General features: G+C 39.5%; 1 protein-coding gene across 1 annotated transcript in view; it reads right to left on the minus strand.

Moving 5' to 3' along the window:
• The window catches only part of C2H11orf74 (chromosome 2 C11orf74 homolog), a 74607-nt gene continuing 53743 nt past the window's right edge, over positions 5467 to 26330 (minus strand). The window contains 3 exon segments of the mRNA XM_021083175.1: positions 5467 to 5718; positions 15243 to 15289; positions 15292 to 15393. Coding sequence (XP_020938834.1) covers positions 5572 to 5718; positions 15243 to 15289; positions 15292 to 15393 — 296 coding nt within the window. The 3' untranslated portion in view covers positions 5467 to 5571.

Here is a 26330-nt window from a genome sequence, read left to right on the forward strand (position 1 = left end):
TTTTTGAACACCTACTTTATTGCAGACCCTTTTCTGGCGTTGGGGATACAGCACTAAAAGACAGAGGAGGTCCATGACCTCTTGCAGCTTATATTCTAATGGGAGAGTCAGATAACACACAAAACAAGGTAGAGTGATGGGGTGCACTGGGTGGGATTGGTTGAAGCCTGTGAGAACAGGATTAGATGGTGAGGGAGACTCTGGGGAGATACATTTCTCTTGAGACCTGAGTCAGGAGAAGGACCCAGCTGCACCAAGAGCAGGGAAGACCAGGCAGAAAAAAGAGTGAAAGCGAAGGGTCTAAAGTAGAAACAAGGCGGAGTGCTCGACGAACAAAAAGAATGCAAACTAGTCAGAACCATAATTACAAATAAGGAAGAAATCATGAGACTGGAGAGGTAAGAAGGGGCCATATCATGTAAGGGCTGGATAACCAAGTGAGGACTATTGATTTCTCTTCCGCATATGGAGAAATAGTTTTCTAGGAAATTCTCAGTAAGATTGTCTCTTTCATGTCATTTCCCGTTCTACTGTATTCATGTACCTTCCACTTCTAAGAAACAAGGCAATGAAATGAAAATGTCTTTTTCATATTTTAATTCAATCATATGGTTACCTAGCACAGAAGGAAGATTTCTCTTTCTTTTTGCTTTTTAGGACTGCACCCATGGCATATTGAAGTTCCCAGGCTAGGGGTCCAATCAGAGCTACGGTTGTTGGCCTATGCCACAGCCATAGCAATGCGGGATCCAAGCCATGTCTGCGACCTACACCACAGCACAGGCAACACCAGATCCCCAATCCACTGAGCAATGCTGGGGATTGAACCTGCATCCTCATGGTTACTAATCAGATTTGTTTCCACTGCATCATGACGGGAACTCCAAGTTTCTTATTTTAAATGAGGATGCAGTTCTCTCACTCATGGGAAAAGAAACTCTTGGAAAAAGGAATCAAGGAAGGTCATTATCAGGTCTAAATATTTTCCCCATTCTTTTGCTACTCTGAATAAGTGGATCTTGAAGGAATATGATTGCTTAGGGATCCACCACACTGACTGAACAAGCCAGAGCTGGAATTACAGGCTTAGAGTGAAACTTTGTCCATTCAAGCTAGTTTGTGTTGCAACAGCTGCAGTTTTTCACGAAACACTTAAATTTTCATGCTCTTCCCTCCCATTTTGATGTATACATGCAGGAGCTTCTCCTTATCTTTTGCTCTTTCTTAATCTTATCACTGATGCCTCTACTTAGTCCAGGTGAGCATTATCCATCAACATAGGCTCGGGCTTCTCCTAAGGTCACTTCGTTAGGTTTTGCCAGTCAACATAAGACAAGCATTCACATCAATTCAAAGGATCCATAAAGCCGAAAGTCAGAGGGGAGTATTTTTAATTAGGGCAAGAGTAATAGTACAATTGAGACAAAACTATTTCATTCAAGACTTTAAGGGACCCATTTTCCAGTGTCATTTCTGCTGTAATGTACAAGTGCCCCATAATGCAGGAATTAAAAAATTGCCAAAAGGAATGAAGCCAATAGCACACCAGCGCCACAGGTAGAGTGCTCTGCAGTAACATGCACCTGCCATTGGCCCAGCCTCGTTGATGGAATCCTCCACCTAAATGTAATTCATTTTAAATACTTAGTTTTGTTTCTTCTATTATAAAACTACTTAAGTCCATAAAATTGAGGTGCTTTAAAAATGGTGAAATCTTTATTTAAAACACCAAAATGCTGTGTATATCTATACATTGCATTAAGAGAGTCTCGGTGTTGAGAACAATTATATCACCGTGTGATTGTCTTCTCAAGTCAGCACGTATACAGATTGCATGCTGAAATCTTGACTTCACAATTGCTCTCTCCGCCACATTACATCGGTCAACAATCCTCGCTAGTTCTACCTCCAAATCTCTCATCAAAACCAAGCCCTCCACCTCCACCTCCACTGTCTTAATTCAGGCTCAGACACATACAAACTATTCTAATAGCCTCCAGTCGAATACACCTACTGCTTCTCCCTGATCAGCGTCAAATGTCACCTCCTCTGTGAAGATTCCCCACTCCAGGGTGTAATTCAGTAACTCCAACTCGCTTTGCCCCAGCGGCAATTAGTACACACCACTCTTACAACACTGATTAGCCTCTGCTGCAGTGCCATCAAATAAAAACATGTAAGTCACATGTGTAATTTTAAATGTTCTAGTAGCCTCATTAAAAAGGTAAAGAGAAATTAGTAATTTTCAATAATATATTTTATTTAACCAGTATATATAAAATATTATCATCTCAACATGTAATCAATACAAAAAATAAAACAAGATATTTCATAATTTTTATATTTTTTCAAAAGCCAATGTATATTTTATCTTTATAGCATATTTTAGACACCAAATTGTCATGAAAAATAATTGATCTATATTTAGATGTCATAAAATTTACAATTGAAAAGTAATTGATCTATATTTAGATGTCATAAAATTTAGAACTGAAAGGAAAGTAGATTCACTTACACAAGTTGTTCCAAATAGACCTGAGAGTTTTATGATAACTACATATGAACTGTTATATTTTAAGTTAAAATCAAATTAACACTTAAAAATCAGTTGGGAAAGTTGGATAGTTGCATGTAAATCAATAAAGTTAGAATACACCCTCATACCATATACAAAAATAAACTCAAAATGCCTTAAAGACTTAAACATAAGACATGACACCATAAACTCCTAGATCATAGACAAAATATTCTCTGACACAAACTGTACCAATGTTTTAAATGGGACCTAATCAAACTTACAAGCTTTTGCACAGCAAAGGAAACCATAAACAAAACAAAAAGACAAACTGCAGAAATGGAGAAAATATTTGCAAATGATGTCACCAACAAGGGATTAATTTCCAAAATATTCAAACAGCTCATACACCTCAGTAGCAAAAACAAAAAACAAAAAACCAACCCAATGGAAAAGTGGGCCAAAGATCTAAACAGACATTTCTCCAAAGCAGACATACCTATGGCCAGCAGGCACAGGAAAAGATACTCAGTGTTGATAATTATTGGAGAAATGCAAAACTACTGCCTTTGGAATGGATTAGCAATGAGATCCTGCTGTGTAGCACTGGGAACTATGTCTAATCACTTATGATGGAGCATGATAATGTGAGAAAATAGAATGTGTACAAGTATGTGTAACTGGGTCACCATGCTGTACAGTAGAAAAAAATTGTATTGGGGAAATAACCATTGAAAAAAATCATAAAAAAAGGAAAAAAAAATAAATGCAAAACAAAACTACGAGGTACCACATCACACAGTTTGGAATGGCCATTATTAAAATGTCTACAAATAATAAATACTGTAGAGAGTATGGAGAAAAGGGAACTCTCCTACACTGTTGATGGGAATATAAGTTGGCGCAGACACTATGGAAAATAGTATGGAGGTTCCTCAAAAAATTAAAAACAGAGTTGCCATATGATCCAGCAATTCCACTCCTGGGCATATATCCAGAGAAAAAGATAGATGCACCCCTATGTTCACAGCAGTCCCAGCCACAATAGCCAAGACATGGAAAAAAACAAAACCAAGAGGAAACAACCACAACCCTTGCCAAGGTGGAAGGGGTTGGAGGAGGGATGGAGTGGGAGGCTCGGGTTAGCAGATGTAAGCTATTACATATAGAACAGATAAACAACAAGGTCCTACTGTATAGCACAGGAACTATATTCAATATCCTATGATAAATCATAATGGAAAATAATACTAAAAATATATATGTATAACTGAGTCACTTTGCTGTGCAGCAGAAATTAACACTGTAAATCAACTACACATCAATAAAAATAAATAAATAAATGAGGCAGTGGCACACACACACAAAATCAGTTCCTCAGTCACACTAGTGGCTAATGGCTATGATGTTGGATGCTGTAGCTCTACCATAATTATTTGTGTATACATTTGTCTTCCCCACTAAGTCAGACCATAGGTTTGGCACATAAGTGGTGTTTGGTGAAAGTTTGTTGACTAGACATAGAAAAACAGATGTAGAAATTACCTAATAGAAACATTAAATCAAGAGCATACTTTTGTAAGGAATATAAATGGCAGTTTTTATGTATACACAAATACAAGTCTGTATGAAAACTAATTAAGACTAAGTACATTTGAAATTGGTGCAGCCACCATAGAAAACAATATGGAGATTCCTCAGAAACCAGAAATATAGAATGACCATATGATCCAGCAATCCCACTCCTGGGCATATATCCAAACAAAACTGTAATTCAAAAAGATACATGCACCCCTATGTTCATTACAGTGCTATTCACAATAGCCAAGATAGGGAAACAACCTAAATGTCCACCAACAGATGGATGGATAAAGAAGATGGGGTGCATATATACAATGGAATACTACTCAGCCATAAAAAAGAATAATGCCATTTGCAGCAACATGGATTGTTATAGTACGTGAAAAGGAAAACAAATACCATGATATCACTTCTATGCAGAGTCTAACATGACACAAACGAAGTATCTACGATACAGAAATGGACCTACAGACACAGAGAACAGATTTACAGGGTAGGGGAGCAATGTGGGGATTGGGAATTTGAGATTAGTAGATGCAAACTACTATATATAGGATGGATAAACATGGTCCTACTGCACGGTACAGGGACGTATACTCTATATTCTGTAGTAAAACATAAAAGAAAAAATAAAATATGTAAGTCAAAAAAAGAAAGACTAAGTACATTTGACTTGTTGCTGATCCCCTCAATAATAAAATTACTTTAAACATATGATCCCCCATCTTCCGTGCCTTCACCTCTCTTTTCTTCTCTCTCTAACGCATTCGCGGGTATTTTCCACAATTAGCACTTCGCAGTAGTTTTTACATTCTCTAGTTGTCTTCTCTATCTTGCCTTGCCTTCTGAAATTATATTTTAAGCTTCTGGAGATAGAGATCATCCCTTGTACTTTGTAACGATCCTCACACGTGGCTGAGTAGTAATAACAAAGTGTAAGAATTTAATATATGACATATAATCAATTCTCAGATATTTTCTTTTTCAGTGAAGTCTTTCCCAGTCAATCCTAGGAACCCAACCTCTCAGCACTCGCATTTGTACCACTCTCTCTGGATAGCTGGGACCAGTGACTTAGCTGCCAGATCAATTCTTCTCTGTGCTTTGCATGCTCAATTGCCCATCTCCCCGAAGGGCGTGGGATGAAGTTTCCAATCTTTGTTACAATACCCCACATTCCCTAGTGTCAGTGGTCTCACCAAATGGACCCTCTGCTGGGTGTTGCTTTCTGCTCCCTTTTGCTACCGCCATCTCCCTCTACCAGCCATGGATGCAGCCAAGAGACAGAAGAGAACTCTGTAAAGGTCAAGATCTCTTTGGTCTTTTTAGTCTCGTCTTCCTTCTGGCAAATAACTGATACATCTCCCCAATGGGGCTTATGGTAGGTTTATTCTTTATGCTGATGATGTTGCTTCAGTAAGAACAAAATAACAACAAACACAAAGATGTCTTTGTGGATCAGTCGCCGGGTTCTTCTACGTCTGTGTGGGTGCTCTTTCTCTTTGGTTGCATAGCTCCTTGATGGCATCTATCTCTGCAGGAGTGAACTTGGGGGTGAGCATCACAGCCTCATAATCAAAGTCTTCATCGAGTGAGAAGGGCTGAACTTCATCTCCGATTGTCTATCAAAGGTAACAAAATCATGTATAATCATTGTAAATGAAGATAAAGTTGAAAACATAAACTCCCTATTAATATTTAAACTTGTTTTAGACTTCAGCTCTCTCAAGCTGATTAAGCTGTTTTTAAGTAAAGGAATAAATTCAATTATTCAATTTGACCTAATTTAAGCCTCTTAATATGCCCCATTTATACCATCCTGCATCTGAATGAATATCATTAACTAATTCCGCCCACGGCAAGAATCAGAAAGTCTCTCTTGCACACATTCATTACATTTTTATTGTTTGTAGTGTTAGGGCTGCAGGCATACGGAAAAACTAAGAGTTATATTCAAATGGAAGAATATAATATACCTTAAGATTTTGGTCAACCTTGAATACATTGTCACCATTTATAAAAAAGAATCAATAAAACATAATTTTCAAAAATAAAAATGCTCTGTACTTGATATATATACTTACTTCTCCAGATAATATTTGGGCCAATAACAGTAGGAATTAAAACACATGGTAGCACCTTCAATGAGAAAATCCAGGATCCCCTCTTCCTACCAAGAATGTTTAAAATATTACGGAATTTATTGGCACCTCAGAGTAGCTACAAAGAGGTGCAATAATTTTGTATCTATTTATTCATAATCTGAGAATTTTAAAGACTTCCTAAAGGAAGGTAGATTTTTTTTTTTTTTTTTTGTCTTTTTGCTATTTCTTTGGCCGCTCCCGTGGCATATGGAGGTGCCCAGGCTAGGGGTCGAATCGGAGCTGTAGCTGCCGGCCTACACCAGAGCTACAACAACGTGGGATCCGAGCCGCGTCTGCAACCTACACCACAGCTCACGGCAACGCCGGATCGTTAACCCACTGAGCAAGGGCAGGGACCGAACCCGCAACCTCATGGCTCCTAGTTGGATTCGTTAACCACTGCGCCACGATGGGAACTCCAGGAAGGTAGATTTTAAAAAGCGTATTTTCCTTGGAGTTCCCATTGTGACGCAGCAGAAGCAGATCCGACTGGGAATCATCAGGTTGTGGGTTCGATCCCTGGCCTCGCTCAGTGGGTTGAGGATCCGGAGTTGCCATGAGCTGTGGTGTAGGTCACAGACGTGGCTCAGATCTGGCATTGCTATGGCTCTGGAGTAGGCTGGCAGCAAAAGCTCTGAGTGGACCCCTGGCCTGGGAACCCCCATGTGCCACAAGTGCAGCCCTAAAAAGATGAAGGACAAAAAAGGGGAAAAAAAAGGGTATTTTCCAATAAACAAAAGACAATGCCTTAAATCTCATTGTATCACCCCTTAAAAGCCTCTCCAAAAGCAAATGGTATGTGGTACTATGAAATCATCCAGCACCTCTATGTAGCTCTATATTATGTATGATGATGCAGAAAAAAACTGAAAACTATGGCTTATGCAAGAAGGAAAAAAGTGCCCTGAAGCTATAATCGGCTTTAAAAATTCTTGCATGGAAAATGATCTCATTGAGTGGCTTTTGCAATGTTCTTGAAAATGGAGCATCTAGCTCAGAAACAACATGCTACTATCAAAGGTGCCAAGAAACCTACCCCAAAACACAAGAAGTAGCTCTCTCCTATCTGTTTAGCAAGCTGCACCCTCTAGTTGGGTGTGTAGCGTGCTAATAGCAAACACTCAGTCATCGCTCATCCCTTCTTAGTAAAACCAGCAAGAGGACAAATTTCAGAGACTTGTTCACTTCCTCTTTATTAGAAAGGATCTGGGTACCTTCTTAACAAAGGTAACGATGGGAGCTGCCATTGAATGAGTTCCCACGACATGCCAGCCCCAGTACTAGGGACCATGTGGGAGTAATCTTCAAACAACCCATCTTATGAGGCTCTGAAAAGTTAGGTAACTTGCAAAGGCTACACAATTAGTAAGGGAGAGAAGCAGGATTTGAATCCCAGGAAATCTACTTCAGTTACAGCTTTACCTGCTCAACAACAACAACAACAAAAAAAACTAGGAAAAAAAAAATCAACTTTGAAGTTTTCACTAATCCAGGTCATAGCTTTTTAGTAGGAAAGACCTTTTCTAAATAAGCTAAAAAATCCCACAGCCTATCATAAAAAAATGCACTCAAGGATCCACAAAATGCCATGATGGTCTTTCATGGAGCAGCTGTACACAGGAAGGAAATCAGTCTACAGAGTGGCTGATCTGTCCATTTTGGTCACTTTCTGAGATTAAATTTATTGTTGGCACAATCAAAGTGTCGGTGGGATAATATGACAGAGACCTGCTTAAATGAAGGAGCACATATGCAATGACACAATATGCTACTTCCTGAACGTAAGCATCCCAGCTGTCTCCACTCCATCCCGCAGTAATGCAGAGACTTGCAGGCCTGGTCCTGGCAGAGGACAAGGAGGAACCATCCCTGCCAGGGCATTCCATCTGACGGGACTCTTGCTGCCCTCATACATCTGGCTGAAGGCCTGCCACCCACATGCCCACCAAGTTTCAGGCTGCCCATAGCACTAGGACTCTGAACCTACCCTGAGACCTCTAAAGCCTGCCTAGACCTTACAAGCTGCTCTCACTAGATGCAGTCACTTTGCCTTCACCCACCTCCCTCTGAGGCTGGAAAGTGGGTTCAAACTAGACAAATCCCTTTGCTGAGCTAAAAATCCCAGGGAGACTGTACCATCCTCCTCACACAACCAAACAACCCTCACGTTCCCACATCCCTCCCTTCCATGTGTTCACCCCATATACACTTCCTGAGTGTTTAACGTGTGCTAGATATGGGGGTGGGGCGGGGGGAGGAGTTCCTGTTGTGGAACTTTGTTATTTGAACCCTGGCCTCACTCAGTGGGTTAAGGATGGAGCTGTGATGTAGTCACAGGCGTGGCTCAAATCCCGCGTTGCTATGGCTGTGGTACACAGGTCTGCAGCTGTAGCTCCAATTGGACCCCTAGCCTGGGAACTTCCTGTGACTCAGGAGTGGCCCTAAAAATAAAGAAAGAAATAAAGAATTAAAAAAAAATTTTAAAGGATACTAGGAACACGAAGATGAAAAATAGCAAAATCTATGTCCAGGAAGTTTTATAATAATATCAAGGAGAAAATGGAAGTAAATGAGTGATTTCAGTTTCATGCTCCACTGCTCCTCAACAGAGCAATGCAGAAAGGGTTACAGAAGTAGAGATGGGTAAGTGCTGAAGCTTAACTTACTCTCAACTGACAATTGCCCCTCTCCAAAAAATCCAACTCGCCTCCCCAGTCATCACCCCACTCATAACCCATCTTGTTTCAGCAACCCAGACAGAGTAAGGCTTGTATATTGAAGCTCTAGACTCTCTGACAAGGGCTGACTCCCATGGCCAAGTTAGTCCTTCCTCCCAGATATTGCCCAGCCCATCATCTTCTTACTCCTCTCCCTTCCCCGAGGTCCCAATGCACCTTTTGGCCACAATATCCAACATTAAGGAACTACAGACATAGAAATGCATCCTAAAGTGGAAAATTTTTATTTTCCTTTCATTCATTTTCATATACTTAAATTCTCTATTATGGAGCAAGACTTCTTTCATCAGACATTTGGTATTAACCAAAACAAAAGCAAAGAGTAAGTTTTTAGCTAGCCAATAAATATATGATGCCAACACAAGAATTATTCATTTACAATGCACTCAAAAATATAAAAGTATACTTAAAAATACAAATGTCTTTACTTAGAAACTGAGTTATTAGCAGTAGTTATTACTGTTAGATTAATTCCTTGGGCAATGAGTTAAGTGCTGAAATATAAAAGCAAGAAGAAACTAAGAAGAAGAATAATTTCATATTTGCAATGCCAAAATATGATACTCAAGACATTTTAAAACCATTTGAGGTATCACTAGCACTCTGTACTATATAAAGTGGTCAGTACATCTCCGGGTCAAAATGTCAGAGGAACATTCTGCTGCAATTATTCAGATATATTCCATTCTTTCCACAAATGTTTATTAAAATCTAGGTACTGTGCTATGTGCTGAGGATACAAAGATGCAGACAGAGGTATATCAATTCACACAGAAATGAGACAGACACATAAATAAAACAGTAGAGTAAAATGTAGTAAGTACACGTGGTACAGTTAGGAAGTGATGGCAACAGAGAAGATACACCTAATTCAGCCCAGGCTGGAAAACACTGGGAAGCAATCAGAGAAGGCTTCCTGGAAGAGGTGCCATCTGAGCAGAATCTTCAAGGGTAATATTAATTAACAAGGTTGCAGGAAGATGAGCTTTGCAGACAAAAGCAGGTCTCATGAGCAGGCCAAGGAGTGAGACACAGAATTTCAGACATGTGGATCTGCAAGTCACTCAGTGCGGTCACAGCAGAAAGTGTCAGGTAGTGAGTAGCAAGAGGTGAAGATGGTGCCAGATCATGACAGGTCTTAAATGTTATTCTTCGTAGAGGTGATGAAAACTCACTGAAGGACTTTTTTTTTTTCTTTGCTCTTTAGGGATGCACCCATGGCATATGGAAGTTACCAGGCTAGGCATCAAATCGGAGTTGCAGCTGCCAGCTTACACCACAGGCAAACCAATGTGGGATCCGAGCTACATCTGCGACCTACATCACAGCTCATGGCAACGCCAGATCTTTGACCCATTGAGCAAGGCCAGGGATCAAACCTGTGTCCTCATGGATACCCGTCAGGTTCCTTTCTGCTATATCACAGTGGGAACTCCTGAAGGTTTTTTTTTAAAGCAAGTAAATTCTTGGTCATTTATGCTTTTCAAATGAATTCCTTCTTTCATGCAAATGTTAACTGAGCATATACCATGAGACAAAAGCTGGGGCCACAGGTGTGCAGAGAACAAAAGGATATCCTGTCCTCTGTAAGGCACATCTAGCTAGGTCACTGTGAAGATTGGACAGAGGGTAGAACTGGAATCAGGAGACAGTCAGGAGCCTGCTGAAGCAGGCGGGGCAAGAGAGAATGAAAACAGGACCTTGAGGCCAAGACATCTGAAATTATAAGAAAGTAAAACTGGCAGAACCTGATGGCTGATTCGGATATAGGATGGGAAGAACAGCCAGAATGCAGGAAGGAAGTGTGCAAAGATAAGCTCCGTTTTTAGCATGTTGATTTGAATGTACCTAAAGGCATCCGGATGTAATTTTCAACAGGCAATTGAACACAAAAACCTGACACCCAGAAATAGGTCTGAAGTTGGAGATACAGATTTGGAGACATAAGCATAAAAGGCAGTAACCTATAGGTGAAAAATGGATCCAAGTATGCAAGTGGGAAGAGCCACGGGTTTAGCATGAAACCCCACGAAACACCAGCTACTGAGGAAAGCATGGAGGGAAAACCCTCCAAGGAGGCAGGGCGAGAACACTCAGAGAAATAAAGTGTCAGGGAGGATCAGTGGTGAAACACACAGTAGAGAGATCCACCAAAATAAAGGCTGAAAAGTGTCCACCGGGATCTGGCAATGATAAAGTACTTGGTACCTTTATTCTGAATATGTCCAGGCAGGTGACTAGTCCAAGGATATTTTGAAGTGAACTGAATGAAGAATGAGTGGAAAGGAAGCAGAGCCAACCAGTGGAGGAGAGGCTAACGGTTTCTGAAATCTAGAAAAGAGAGGGAAAAGAACAGACAGTAGCCAAGACAGGTCCGAGGTAAAGGCAAGGCTGCTTTCTCTTTAATTTTGTTGCATTTCGTTAAGGATGGGAGAGACTTAAACATGTTTACACTCTGAGGGGAATGAACCAATAGAGAAGGAAAGAGAGGATGACCCTAATGTCTTATGATACCAGAAAAATCACTCCTGGAAACTAAGGAAAAAATGTTTCAATTTTTTATTCATTTATTCAATACTTACTGCATGTCTCCCATATGCACAGCACTGAACTCAACACTAGTTCTGACATTTTTTTTGCATTTTCATTAAGTAATCTTACAGAGACACACATGAGTGAGTTTAGAGTCTTCCAAGACAAGGGGCACGCATGTAATTCAAAGTGAACCCTGATGTACACTGCAATTCAGAGGCATCACTGTGGTCTTCAAAATGACAGCTTTGAAGATATAGCAAAGCTGCAGCTCCATTTATGCATTTCAGCTGTTGGCTACTGCGGCACACTTTGGGAATTCTCTTCTTTCAAGTTAGGTTCATTTTAGGGTTCTAAGCAATAAGACTCCAAGGTTTTTCGATTGCAAACTGAACTTCTGATTTATTTCAAAGAGGAGAATTTGTGCAATGGAACACCAAATCCCCTGCTACTAAACAGAAAACAACTGAATTAAGTTATTAACTTGTTATTTTTGCCTAAGGAGCTGAGAGAAATATGTGGATTTCAAGTGTCTAATTTCACATCTAATTGAAATCTTTCTGTAGCCTCTCAGGGAATAGAATTGGTACACTGCTAGAAAACTGCTAGTTTCTTAAAATTGCTCATGTGACTTATTCTAAGAGGGACACTGTTACAGGAAGAATCATTTTCATTCATAGCACCACACCGGCAAATTAAAGAAAAGAGAACTAATGCTCAAGTCAATAATAGCAGCATTTAGCTGTAGGCTAGCTTACACAGTAATATGGTAAATAAAACTGACTTTATAGGTGAAAAATTTTAGAGTTCCATTTTGAATTGGAAAAACAGGAGATCTCCCATTAAAATCCTACAGAAGTTTCTTCTGTGATCTCTTCTATAATTGGAAAAGTAGGAGAGGAACTTGCAAGTTTTCATCTTCTTTTTATTTTTATTTTTTGGTCTTTTTGCCATTTCTTGGGCCGCTCCCGCGGCATATGGAGGTTCCCAGGCTAGGGGTCCAATCGGAGCCGTAGCCACTGGCCTACACCAGAGCCACAGCAACGCGGGATCCGAGCAGTGTCTGTGACCTACACCACAGCTCATGGCAACACCAGATCCTTAACCCACTGAGCAAGGGCAGGAATCAAACCCGCAACCTCATGGTTCCTAGTCAGATTCATTAACCACTGCGCCACGACGGGAACTCTGAGTTTTCATCTTCTTAATGAGAATTCTTTTTGTTGTGTAAAGCTGTTCCAAACTTCCAAAATTCATCAAAATATATTAAGACAGGGATTTATTCACAAAGGGAAAGTGTAATGTTCGTGGAAAATATTTGACCGAGAAGGGGAAATGCACATGTACAAAAGCAGTGATAAAATTAGGGGGGAAATTAAATTGGTTCAGTCTATATTGGGAAGTTACTGACTCTTATTAGGCAATTAAGAGGAAGTCAGGACATCCAGGACACAGTTTCATGTTTTGAGATTAAAGTCACAGAAAACCAACTACACAAAATAGCCCCTCAGTAGGTCCTTACAGGACATACGTGCTGAAAGTGGTGACTATGTTCTTTTACTTGCATTGGATGCTTTAAAATAAGACTAATCCTATTAAATCAAAGCACAGTTGGTATGCTATTGTGATCCTAGATAGTTCTGAAAAGTTTCTCTAAACACATAGTGGTTATAAATAAAACTCCCAACCAAAATATTACTTTGGATATTTAAAAAACAGCAAAAGTTAATCATCTATGTCTCATGAGTTCAACACAAAAGCCATTCATGTCACTTTGATTCCAACGTTAAACAATATTCACATTTTCTGGGAAGAAATTCATACTCCTTTTAAAGGTACTATCACAGGCACGGTTTTAACTTGCATTTTACTGCCTACATGATAGATTCCAGAAAGCATTCAGTTTTAACCCAACAACTAGAACCATTTCTTAACAATTTCTATAATGGCACCAGGTGCCATTGACCACTGGCTATTCCTATAATTTGTATAGTCACAAGTGAAGTCAAGAACATGAACAATACTTTAAAAAAAGAAAAGAAAAAAAGAAAGAAAACCTGATTTCTTTTAGAAATCATCTTGTAATCTTAGTTTCTTAATACTCAGAGAAATCAATCTATAATTCAAAAAGCACATTGAAAAGTGGCTGTCTCTACCAGTTTATCTGGTAACCAATCTGGCAGTTTAATATAAGCCTGTAAGCATTCCAGACAGACTTTTGTGATATCAGTCAACAAAAGTTGTATGAGAAAGGGGTAATTTAAAATTGAAATGTGTGCATTACTTCTGACTGAATGACTGCTTCCGTAACAGAATATCTTCAAGTGACAAGACTAGGACCTGAACGATGAATTATCAAGAAACACCCAAGGAGGTTTATTAGGAAGCAATAATAAAGAGCCTTTAACAACTTCTTGTGCCTTATTCCACCCCTCCGCCCTTTTTTTTGGCCCTGTCTACAGCATGCAGAAATTATCAGGCCAGGGATCGGACCCATGACACAGCAGTGATCCGAGCCACTGCAGGGACAATCCTGGATTCTTAACCTACTAAACCACATGGGAACTCTTTGATCTTCTTTTAAGCTAGAGTGAAAAAGGTGATAAAGGTCAGGGTTCCCGTTGTGGCTCAGCAGGCTAAGAACAGGTATAGTGTCCATGAGGATGCGGGTTTGATCCCTGGCCTCTCTCAGTAGGTTAAGGATCTGGCATTGCCTCAAGCTATGGCATAGATAGTAGAAGCAGCTCAGATCTGATTCAACCCCTAGCCTGGGAACGTTCATATGTCGCAGGTGTAGCTATAAAAGAAGAAAAAAAAAAAGGTGATAAAGGTCACTACCCCGCGCTGCCAGCAGCTTTGGCTGGTGCATGTCTGTTAAGTACATGCAGAAGAGCTGCACATGAGGGCAAAGGTGAACTTCAAGTTGTGTATTTGGCAGAGCTAACATGTGACAGATTCCATTCTCCCGTGCTTGTAAAACACATGACTAGGTGACATTTCCCAGCCTCCCTGGTGACATGATAGGAACACGATACTAAATGGTTGCCAATGGATGCGAGCAGAAATGAAGGCCCTGAGTCCGAAGCCTTGGGGGAACCTGCTGTCCCCATGTTCTCATCTCCTGCCCCTCCAGGGAGGACTGTAACCTGACCTGGAACATGCACATGAGAACAATGTCCCGAGACACAGGGGAAATCCGAGAGAAGGGTCCTGGATATCAATGACTCCAGGGAACAGAACCACCTGCTCACTTTAAAGTCTCTCTATAGATTGTCACATGAGGGAAATAATCTATCTCCTTTTAGCCACTGAATTATTGCTGGGATTCCCTACTGGAGCAGCCTAGCCCTACCTTAAAGAATGCAAAATGTCCATAGGACTTGAAAACAATAACAAAAAGAAAAATGGCCAGTGCAGACCAAAGTAGGTCAGAAAACCATCCATCCTTTCTAGTGCGTGGTCCCCAGGTGGCACTGACCTGTAGCTTGGCATACATTATGACACAAAACTAGTTTCCACGTAAAAACACGACTGCTCTCTGTGTGTTTAAAAGGAATTATACACATTAGAGAGAGATGGCAGTTAGAGGGATGACCCAATTAAGAACTTGAATTCTAAATTTTCCCAAATCTGAGAAAAGTACAGGAGCACACGGGTATAGGGGCACGGCTCTGAAAGGACACATTACATAATCAAGGCGGTTTCAAGAGGATTCAATTCCCCGTGGAGTACCTCTTCCCTTTGTTGCTCTGCTCCCTTTCCGGTGGGCCTTGGCTTCATTCCGGGGTGAGAGGCTGGGCCGCGGAAGGAATGTAAGAAGGAACGTAAGAAGGAACACTTGTGCTCACATCCTGCTCCACCTCTCCTGGAAGCAGCACCAAATCTGTCGAATACAAAATATTTCACGTGATCCCTTCACCAAGTCCACAATTGACTTAAATCACCTAAAAGCCTATGAGAGTCAAATATGCCCAACACGGTAGGTCCATTTCACAATGCCTGTCCTCGTTTGGGAACTTGACTCTTGGGAGTCCCCGTTCTGTAAAATAGAAGCCGTTGGTGCTTTTGCTTTTATCTTATTGTTGCAACAATAGAATCCATCCAAAAGGTCTGCAAGAAATGTTGTTTGGGGAATAACTTGATCATGCCTCTCACCCTAACCCAATTTCTACTTCTATAGGAAAATAAGTCAAGATGCTACTTTTGCTTCATTTTGCCATATTTTCCCAAGGGGTGAAAGAAGAAAATGGAGTGATGATTTCATCCTGTAACAATACGGCAATGTTTAAAAAAAATTTAAAAATAAAAATAAATGATGTCAGAAGGAAGGAACTTTAACTTTCAGCAGAAAAATGAATACTCAGTCTTACTCAGAATGCATGGCTGCCTCTCAACACCACAAAGAGCAACAATGTGTTTCTGGTTTGTTTAGCACAATCACAAGGACTCAAAAGCCACTCTTGGTTTTCTGATCAATCCATTAGAAGTGGATGTGTTCCCTTATTTTTGCACATGTGACAGAACACGGATGCATCAGACAACCCATGATCTTCCACAACTTTCTTTGAAGACAGAAAAACAAATAGAAGCACAACAGGATTCCTCTTGGGTCTAAGTTTCCATAGGACCAGAAGGACTGCTGGAGCCAACCAATAACTTGCAGCTGGTGCAGGATGCTGCTGCCTGCTATTCAATGATGATCCTAATTAAGACACTAATTAAGTTCTCAGTGGAAGTGATTAATTAACAGGCCTGCCTTGGCTGTTGCCAAGGGCAGCATATACAGGGAGATAACTGAGCAGGTACTGATATTCAAAAACCGAAATGTATTTGAAATACATCTCCCACTACTGCACATATCACCTTCACAAAAGACATGATTACAAAATTCCGAGGACTCTGGCAACAGAGAACACAGGCAGACAGCCTAGAAGCTGAGCACGTGGGCAGGGGGATGGTGCAGAAGGAAATTCTATTCTGATCAATTATTGAAATCAGAGAATATAACCTAATTAACTAGCAGAAATAAAAAATAATAACAGTAGCCAGAATTTTAAAGGCATTAATTCCGCTAACCCTCTCAACAACTCTATTATTTCCTCTTTTACAGGCAAGGAGCTCTAACACCAAGAGTAACCTCACTCAAGATGCCAGAGCTGCATTCTGTCAGCAGAGCCCATGCTGTCACATCATGAACTTCTTTTAAGCAAGCATTTCCATCACATATATTATTTATCAGGTTATACCTCCAAACTAAAGGCCAAGAAATGTCACCACAATAGCATATTAGCATGATTATTCAGCATTAAGCTCATCTGCATATTTTATAACCAGGGAGATCATATTTTTAAACTCCACAAGATTGGTGGAAAGACTGACTTTCTAAGGTATCCCTTTTTTTTTTCCTTTGTTTAGGGCCGCACCTGCGGCATATGGAGGTTCTCAGGCTAGGAGTCAAATCGGAGCTACAGCTGCCGGCCTACGCCACAGCAACTCAGGATCCAAGCTGTGTCTGCGACCTACACCACAGCTCAAGGCAATGCCAGATCCTTAACCCACTGAGCAAGGCTAGGAATCAAACCAGCATCCTCATGGATACTACTAGGATCCTCGGATACTGTAGCCATGATGGGAACTCCTAAGGTATCCCTTGTTAAGTCCAAAGCAGTGAGCCACCTCGCTCACTGGTTAGGGGCGTGCCAACGGAGGCAAGAAGAGAAAGGTGAAAGCCTCTCCATGAGAAAACCCACATCTACCAGACCCATTAGCTGCCAGTGCAAATATCGATTCAAATGTGGAATCAGAGTCAATTTTGCTTTCAAAGCCATTTAAAATCTAACTGACAATATTGTGCACCAAGAAGGATAGCTCTGCAATTTCTTTGCTGAAATTCTTCACTTTCCTAGTATGTAGGGTTTTCAACAAGCATGGTTTCTTTCAAAAAAATTCCACTGCCATGGGAACAACTCTTTCAAAACAATATGACTTAGTATCCACCACTTTTCAGACTCCCGTAATTTTTTTTTCAGTGTAAAAGGAAAATGCAGAAATGCACAGCTGTTGGAGCCTAACACAGCATCTTATTCATAGTAAATTCTCAACACATACCTGCAGAAAGGAAATGAATTTCCTGGATCTCAATTTTAAAATGAACAGCAAGTACAAAAAGTCTACATGTTCCTAGGACATTGCGAATGATGTAAAATATGTAGAGTCCTTATCCTCAAAAACTAAATTTTGTTCAGGGATAAGATTTTCACACAGAAAAATCAGAGAATAATCAACAAAAAAAAGTTAAACGGCTTTAACTCAAAAGGACAGATTTATAAGATGAAATCAATATGGACAGGAATTATCTGATAAAACATAAGTTATAAACAAAGCTATCTTATCTTTAGCCATTCTACCTTCACTCGTGAGTTATTTAAATGTGCATTCTCTCAGGGGGAAAATGATTGTATTCACAGATTGTTGGGGAATGGAATTTCTGAAGTTCTCTGTAAAAATCTCCCAAACCGACATCTGATCTTTAAGACACTTAATCTGATCTTATTGTTTCTGAAACAGTTAGCTACTGTCTCAACTACATGCCACCATCTTGACGGATGTGCTTGGTAGAGTCCAGGCAACTCTCAGAAATGAATCTTGATGTTGCATGGCAAGTCTGGTTGAGAGCATTTCAATCTGTTTCTCAACTACATGATAAGAATTTCCAGTGTTTATAACCTAGGTGTTCATGCTATTTGTCTCCCTGTACTTAGTCGATGACCAGCAAATCAAAGGTTATAAACATGTAGTTTAATTCATTAAGAAGGAAGCAACCTACTTGATGTCTAATAATCTAGACGACAAAAATATTTAGTATGTCTGTCCTATTTATAAAATTAACCAGTCCATTCCTTCATTGTCATGTATAAATGGCCAAAACTTCCTGAAATGTTGGGGATTTCTTAAGACCAAGAAGGATATAAGTAAGAAATGCACTCAGGCCACTTCTGCACATAGCGTCCAACTACAATGGTTTATGTCAGAGGTTTTTGTTCTTAAAAATTTCTGAAGATCCTAAAGAGCTTTTGTTAATATGGGTTATTTCTATTAATATTTACTATATTAGAAATTTAAATTGACAAATTTTCATATATTCGATTATGTCATTACAAATAATACTATTATATATTAAAATCGTTATTTTAAATCTACTTTCCGAAAAACAAAGAAAATGGGAAACACTGTTTTACATTTTTTGAATCTTTTAAATGTCTGCCTTAAATAGATGAAAGCTGGATTCTATATTTGCTTCTGCATTCAATTTTTAGAATATGCTGTTTCCGTTGATGAAAATGAAGAAAATCTAGTCTCACACAGGTACGCACTTAGAATGGGGAGGAGTATTTTAATATTCTTCTTATATAATTATGGATATTCTTTGATACCACATTAGATCTTAACCAATGATGAAGTTTTTAAAAACATATTTTCAGTGTACACTATGAAACCATTTCTGAGTTTTTCATATGGTTACGTTAAAGCCCATTGGTCCATCCTGCATGTTGAATGGATTTCTCCTGTGCATGATTTTAGAATGTCACAAATGGGTTATTTGGAAAATGTCAGTTCACTGTGTTATGTGGATCTTCTAAATGTTGACATATTTCATTATGCGATAGAAAAGTCACATTAGTTAACATTACCAATTTTATCAGATAAGCTTTTAAATATTGGGACGCTGTCAAGCCCACAGTACTTGATATAGGTTTTTCAAAAATCCAATTTTCACTTGATCAGTTGCCAATTTTATCATTGGCGATGAACACTACCAGTTGTTTAAAGAGACAGGCTTACTTCATTCATTTTTGAGAACTATACTTTGTCAGTCCTTCTTTCAAGCAAAAATGTTGCTCCATGAAAAACAACAACAAAAACCCTAGTTTAGCACACCACTTAATTGCATAAGTGTTTTCCATAGAAAAGTGCTTTTCAATTTTCCTATGAAAAAATTTTCATGTATTTCCCACACATATGAAAAAAACTGCTATATTTTTGTATGCAGCAAACATTAAAATGAGGTATGCTCAAGGATCATGATTTAATAAAATTAATAATTTTTATCACTTCGTCAAGGACATTTTCAATGGCAACTTGCATTTGATTTAACTACAAATTCATTACAGTGAAGATTACAATGACTACTAGTATAGTTTAGTACCTCTACCTGATTCACACTAAGTTACTAACATCTTCACCCAACACTGCTTTTGCAACATCAGGGCAAATGTCAACACATTTGACCTTCAGACCTTGGGGTTTCCCTAGGAGCTCCCAGACTACATCTAATATCTCTCCAAGCTTCCCAACACAAGAACTCTAGGAAAGCTGGATAAATTACAAAAACCAACTACTTGGAGGCACTGGACAGCTACCAGGGAAGCCCAGGACTTGAGAGGCCAAGATGCCAGAGAGAAGGAAAGCGCTGAAAGTGAATCTAAGAGTCTAAGCTGTTTTTTGACTTATAGTATTTACTGATTTGTAAGAAATAAAGAAGAAACAGGCTAAGAGGCTGAGAAGCTTAGCCAAATTACCAATAGATTCTCAGTGCTATGAAGATAAAAAATAGAGTTCAGAACCTCCAAAAAAGGAGGGGCTGTGATTCATCTTGAAGCGCTACATCCTAGGAGTAAGCAAGAAATAGAAGAGCCCTCATAAAGCCTGAAACCCAGTCACCAAATCAGCTCAACTGGATTAACTGGATCTATTACTTCTCTAATTGCTAGCAAAGTGTTGAAGACAAGCTTCTCTAAAACTAGAGTAAGATAACATCATCCACAGCCTATGTAATATATTTTTATTATTAAAGTATAGTTGATTTACAACATTTCTTCAATTTCTGTTGTACAGCAAAGTAACCCAATCACACACAGTTCCCCACACTATATGGTGGGGCCCCATTGCCCATTCATTCCAAATATAACTGTTTGCATCCCAAAACCTTCAACTGCCCCATTTCTCCCCGCCCCCAGTCCCTCAGGAACCACCAGTCTGCTCTTCTTGGTCTTGATCTGTTTCTATTTGGTAGATAGGATCATATGTGCCATATTTTAGATTCCACAAATAAGTGATACCATATGGTATTTAACTTTCTTTCTGACATTTCACTTAGTGTGAGAATCTCTAGTTCCACCCATGTTGCTGTAAATGGCATTATTTTGTTCTTTTTTATGGCTCAGTAGTATTCCATTGTATATATGTACCACATCTTCTTAATCCATTCACCTGTCAATGGACAGTTAGGTTGTTTCCATGTCTTGGCTATTGTAATAGCGCTGCTGGGATGAACATAGGGGAACAGGTATCTTTTTCAATGAAGGTTTGTCCAGATATGTGCCCAGGAGTGGGATTGCTGGATCATATGATAGTTCTATAGTTTTCTGAGGTACCTCCATACTGTTTTCCCTAGTGGTTGTACCAATCTACATCCCCTCCAGTGAAGGAGGGTACCCTTTTCTCCACACCCTCCCCAGCATTTGTTATTTGTTGACTTGTTGATAATGGACATTCTGACTAGTGTGAGGAGGTATCTCATTGTAGTTTTGATTTACATTTCTCTAATAATTAGTGATGTTGAGCATTTTTCCATGTGCCTGTTGCACATGGATGTCTTCTTTGGAGAAATGTCTATTTAGGTCTTCTGCCCATTTTCCAGTAGGGTTGTTTTTCTTTTGTTGTTGAGTTAGTTGTATGTGTTGTTCACATATTCTACAGATCAGGCCCTTGTCTGTTGCATCATTTGCAAAGATTTTCTCCCATTCTGTGGGTTATCTTTTCATTTTTTAATGGTTTCCTTTGCTGTGCAAAAGCTTTTGAGTTTAATTAGGTCCCACTGGTTTATTTGTGTCTTTATTGCCATTATGCTAATACATGGAGCAAACAAGATGTTGCTGTGGTTTATGTCATATTCTTCCTATGTTTTCCTCTAGGAGTTTTATAGTAACTGTCCTTATATTTAGGTATTTAATCCATTTTGAGTTTACTTTTGTGTATGGTATTAGTGTTCTAATTTCTTTCTTTTACATGTAGCTTTCCAGTTTTCCCAGCACCATTTATTGAAGAGACTACCTTTCTTTTACTGTATGTTCTTGCCTCCTTTGTCACAGATTAGTTGACCATAGGTGATTGAGTTTATTTGGGCTTTCTGTCCTGTACCATTGATCTATATTTCTTCTTTTGTGCCAGTACCATATTGTTTTGATAACTAGCTTTATAGTATTGTCTTAAGTCAGGAAGCTTGATTCCTCCATTTTCATTTTTCTTTTTCAGTATTGTTTTGTCTATTCTGGTTCTCTAGTGTTTCCATACAAATTTTAAAATACTCTGTTCTAGTTCTGTGAAGAATGTCCTTGGTAATTTGATAGGGATTGCACTGAATCTGTAGATTGCCTTGGGTAGTATATTCATTTTGACAACATTGGTTCTTCCAATCCAAGAGCATGGTATATCTTTCCTTCTGTTTGTGTCACTTTGATTTTTTTTTTTTTTTCATCAGTGTCTCATAGTTTTCAGAGTATAGGTATTTTCTCTCTTTAAGTAGGTTTATTTCTAGGTATTTTATTCTTTTTGATGTGATGGTAAGTGGGATGGTTTCTCTGATTTCTCTTTCTGCTCTTTCATTGTTAGTATATAGGTATGCGATTGATCTCTGTGTGTTAATTTTGTAGCCTGCAACTTTGCCAAATTCAGTGATGAGTTCGAACAGTTTTCTGGTGCTGTCTTTAGGGTTTTCTAGGTATAGTATCCTGTCATTCGCAAACAGCGATAGTTTTATTTCTCTTTATCCAATTTGGATTCCTTTTATTTTTCTTCTCTGATTGCCATGGCTAGGACTTCCAAAACTGTGTTGAGTTATAGTGGTGAAAGTAGACATCCTTGTCTTGTTCCTGATCTTGGAGGAAATCTTTTCAATTTTTCACCATTGAGAATGATGTTAGCTGTGGGTTTTCCTTTTTTTTTTTTAGGGCCACACCTATAGCATATGGAAGTTCCCAGGCTAGGGGAGCTGCAGCTGCCAGTCTGTGCCACAGCCACAACAATGCCAGATCCAATTCACATTTGCAACCTACACCACAGCTCACAGCAATGCCGGATCATTAACCCATTGAGTGAGGCCAAACCTGCATTCTCATGGGTACTAGTTGGGTTCGTTACTGCTGAACCACAACAGGAACTCCAGTTGGGGTTTTTTCATATATGGTTTTTATTATGTTGAGGTAGGTTCCCTCTCTGCTCATTCTCTGGAGAGTTTTTATCAGAAAAGGGTGTTGAATTTTGTTAAAAGCCTTTCCTGCATCTATTGCTGTGTCCCATAGGTTTTGAGTTGTTATATCTTCATTGTCATTTATCTCTAAGTATCTTTTGATTTCCTCTTTGATTTCTTCAATAATTCATTGGTTGTTCAGTAGCATATTGTTTAGCTTCCAGGAGTTTGTGTTTTTTGTTTTTTTGTTTTTGTTTTTGTTTTTTTTTTCTTGTAGTTGATTTCTAGTCTCATAGCATTGTGGTCAGAGAAACTACATGGGATAATTTCAACTTTTTAAAATTTATCAAGGCTTGGTCTGTGGCCCAATATGTGATCTATCCTGGAGACTATTCCATGTGCACTTGAGAAGAATGTATATTCTGCTGCTTTGGGATGAAATGTTCTACAAACATGAGTTAAATCTGTCTGGTCTACAGTGTCATTGAAGGCCTGTGTTTCCTTGTTGATTCTCTGTTTGGATGATCTGTCTCTTGATGTAAGTGGGGTGTTAAAATCACCCACTATTATTGTGTTGCTGTTGATTTCTCCTTTTATGGCTGTCAGCAGTTGCCTTACATATTGAGGTGCTCCTATGTTAGGTGCATTGTTGGGAGACATGTTTCTACAATCCTTTCTTAGCCTCTTTGCTCCTATTTTCTATGCTGAAAACTCCATCTTGTCCTGCTTTACTTTACCCCATATTCCTGCTTGAAAAACAGTCGCAGTGCTGGTAAATAACTTAAGATTAAAAACAAAGACCAAAAGCCATAAGTTATTCGTGTGGTCAGCTGAATGAGGACATAATATGTTGGTCTAGGCATGCCCAACCTGTGCAGATTGGCACGTCGTTTGCACAGCATGATATGTCCTGTTAAAGTAAGAGAGAGAGGAACCTCACGGCCCCAGGGGTTTATGAGCGGTTGTTAGCAGAATATGCATTAGCAGAGAATGAGGGGCAAACCTAGGCACACCCAGATTGCAAGTTGCCAGCAGATAGGCATGCTGTTTGCAGAAGCACAATGATTATTCTCTAGATGCTATGCATAGACAGCTAACACCAAGCTTCCTCAAATGCTAATGACTACTAAATGCCTAAAGGTCAGAATAAAAGATTAACCATCTACAGCTGTGTGACTTTTAAAATAATTTAAAAAAACTATATTCTGCATCTATAGCCTCCTCCTCACTTGATGTAATCCTCAGGAGCACAATAAAAGCAGTGTGGTTCCTTGAGGAGGTGCTCTTGGTCCCTCAGACCCTGAGTCCCCCATTCCCACCTTTAATTAAGATAGATGTCTCTGTGTCTTGTTTTATGTTAACTTTTTCTTCAGTTTCACAGCACCCCTTCTTCAGCCCTCACCTGCTGAGCTGGTCTCGGCAGTGCATATATATTTACAATTGTTATATCTTCTTGGATTTATCCTTTGATCATTATGTAGTGTACATCTTTGTCTCTTGTGCTTTCTTTATTTTAAAGTCTATTTGACTGATACACATATCGTTAGTCTTGCTTTCCTTTGATTCCCATTTGCATGTAATATCTTCTTCCATCCCCTCACTTTCAGTCTGCATGTGTCCCTGGGTCTGAAGTGGGTCTCTTGTAAACGGCATATATATATATACCACTTGTTTTTATATCCACAATGTCTTTTGGTTGGAGCATTTAGTACATTTCCATTCAGTGTAACTATGGATAAGTATGTTTTATTGCAATTTTGTTAACTGCTTTGAATTGTTACTTTGGGTCTTTTTTCTTCTTTCCTTCTCTTGATGTCGTCTCTTGATTTGCTGACTATCTTTAGTGTTGTTTGCATTGCTTTTTCTTTTTTAGGTGTGTGTCTATTACAATTTTTGGTTTGTGCTTCCTATTAGATTTGGATATGACCACCTATGTGTATACAGAATTCTTTTGGGTTGTGGTTCTCTTATTTTCGAATGCACTTTCAATGTTCTGCATTTGTCTTCTCCTCTTCTCCTGCCTGCAAGTTTTGATATCATATTTGTCAATGGGTGCTTTTCTACCTTTATATCATCTTTGTCTTTACCAGTGAGTTTTCTCATTTGAAAGTTTCTTGTTTCTAATTGTGGCTTTTTCTCTTCTGCTCAGAAAAGTTCCTTTAGTAGTTGTTGTACAGCTGGTTTGGAGGTGCTGAATTCTTGTAGCTTTTGCTTGTTTGAAAAGCTTTCAAGCTCTTCATCGAATCTGAATGAGAGCCTTGCTGGGTATAGTACTCTTGGTTCTAGGTTCCTCCCTTTCATCACCTTAAATACATCTCGCCACTCCCTTCCAGGTTGCAGAGTCTCTGCTGAAAGATCAGCTTATTCTTATAGGGGTTCCTTTGTATGTTACTTGTTTTTTCCCTCATGGCTTTTAATATTTTTTCTTTGTATTTAATTTTTGTCAGTTTGATTTGTAAGTGTCTTGCTGTGTTTCTCATTGGGTTTATCCTGTGTGGGATCCTCTGTGCTTCCTCAACGTGAACATTTCCTTTCCCACATTAGGGAAGTTCTCAGCTATAATCTCTTCTCCTACTTTCTCTGGCCCTTTCTCTCTCTCTTCTCCTTCTGGAACCCCTACAATGGGAATGTTGGTACATTGAACGATGTCCCAGAGAGCTCTTAGACTCTCCTCAGTTCTTTTCATTCCTTTTCTTTTTTTCTGTGGCAGTGATTTCCACTACTCTGTCTTCCACGTCACTTATTCATTCTCCTGCCTTCATTTTCCTGCTGTGGATTCCTTCCAGTGTTCTTCATTTCAGATATTGTGCTGTCCATCTTAGTTTTCTTGTTCTCTAGGTCTTCTAGTTCTTTGTTAAACATTTCTCATAACTTCTCTGTGTCTCCATTTTTTTCAAAGGTCTTGGATCATCTTTACATATCATTACTCTGAATTCTTTTTCAGATAGACTATGTATGTCCTCTTCATTTAGTTGTTTTTGTGCTTTTTCTGGTTCCTTTGCCTGAAACCTATTTCTTTCTTGTCTCATAATGTCTAACTTTCTGCATTTATTGGCCCATTGATGACGGGTATGTAGATGAAGCAGCTGCTGCCTCATCCTGGAGTTCTCCAGGGTAATAGTGGCTCACATGTACCTAGAACATGTGATGGGAGTGCTGGTATTACGCTAACTCCCCTGAAGCTGGGTGGCTGTTAGTAACACGTGAGTGTTAGCAGTGGATCATGGTTCACAGGATTGTTTTTGTGGTGGTGGTGGTGGGGTGGTCAGGACTGCCTCCTGCGACCTCCCTCCTGCTTCCAGGTAGCTCTCAGGATGGTTTCATGTAACTAGCAGTGTCAGCATTGATTCTACAGTCCCTCCTTTTGTCAGGGAGTCTCTAGGGACTGCTCTCTGTAGCTGAGGGGGCAGGCACTCAAGGGTGTGTTCTCTGTAGCTCCAGAGGCAGGGGTTGCCCCCTAACTGTTGCTAAAAGGCTTCCTCTGAGGCTGTCAGGCATGCACCATTCCAGCAGTCCCTCCTCCTACCAGGCAGATGGACGAGTGCTCCCTGTACCTGCTACAAAGTAAAAAT

This window comes from Sus scrofa, chromosome 2 (genome assembly GCF_000003025.6).
Source record: "Sus scrofa isolate TJ Tabasco breed Duroc chromosome 2, Sscrofa11.1, whole genome shotgun sequence".
NCBI lineage: Eukaryota > Metazoa > Chordata > Mammalia > Artiodactyla > Suidae > Sus > Sus scrofa.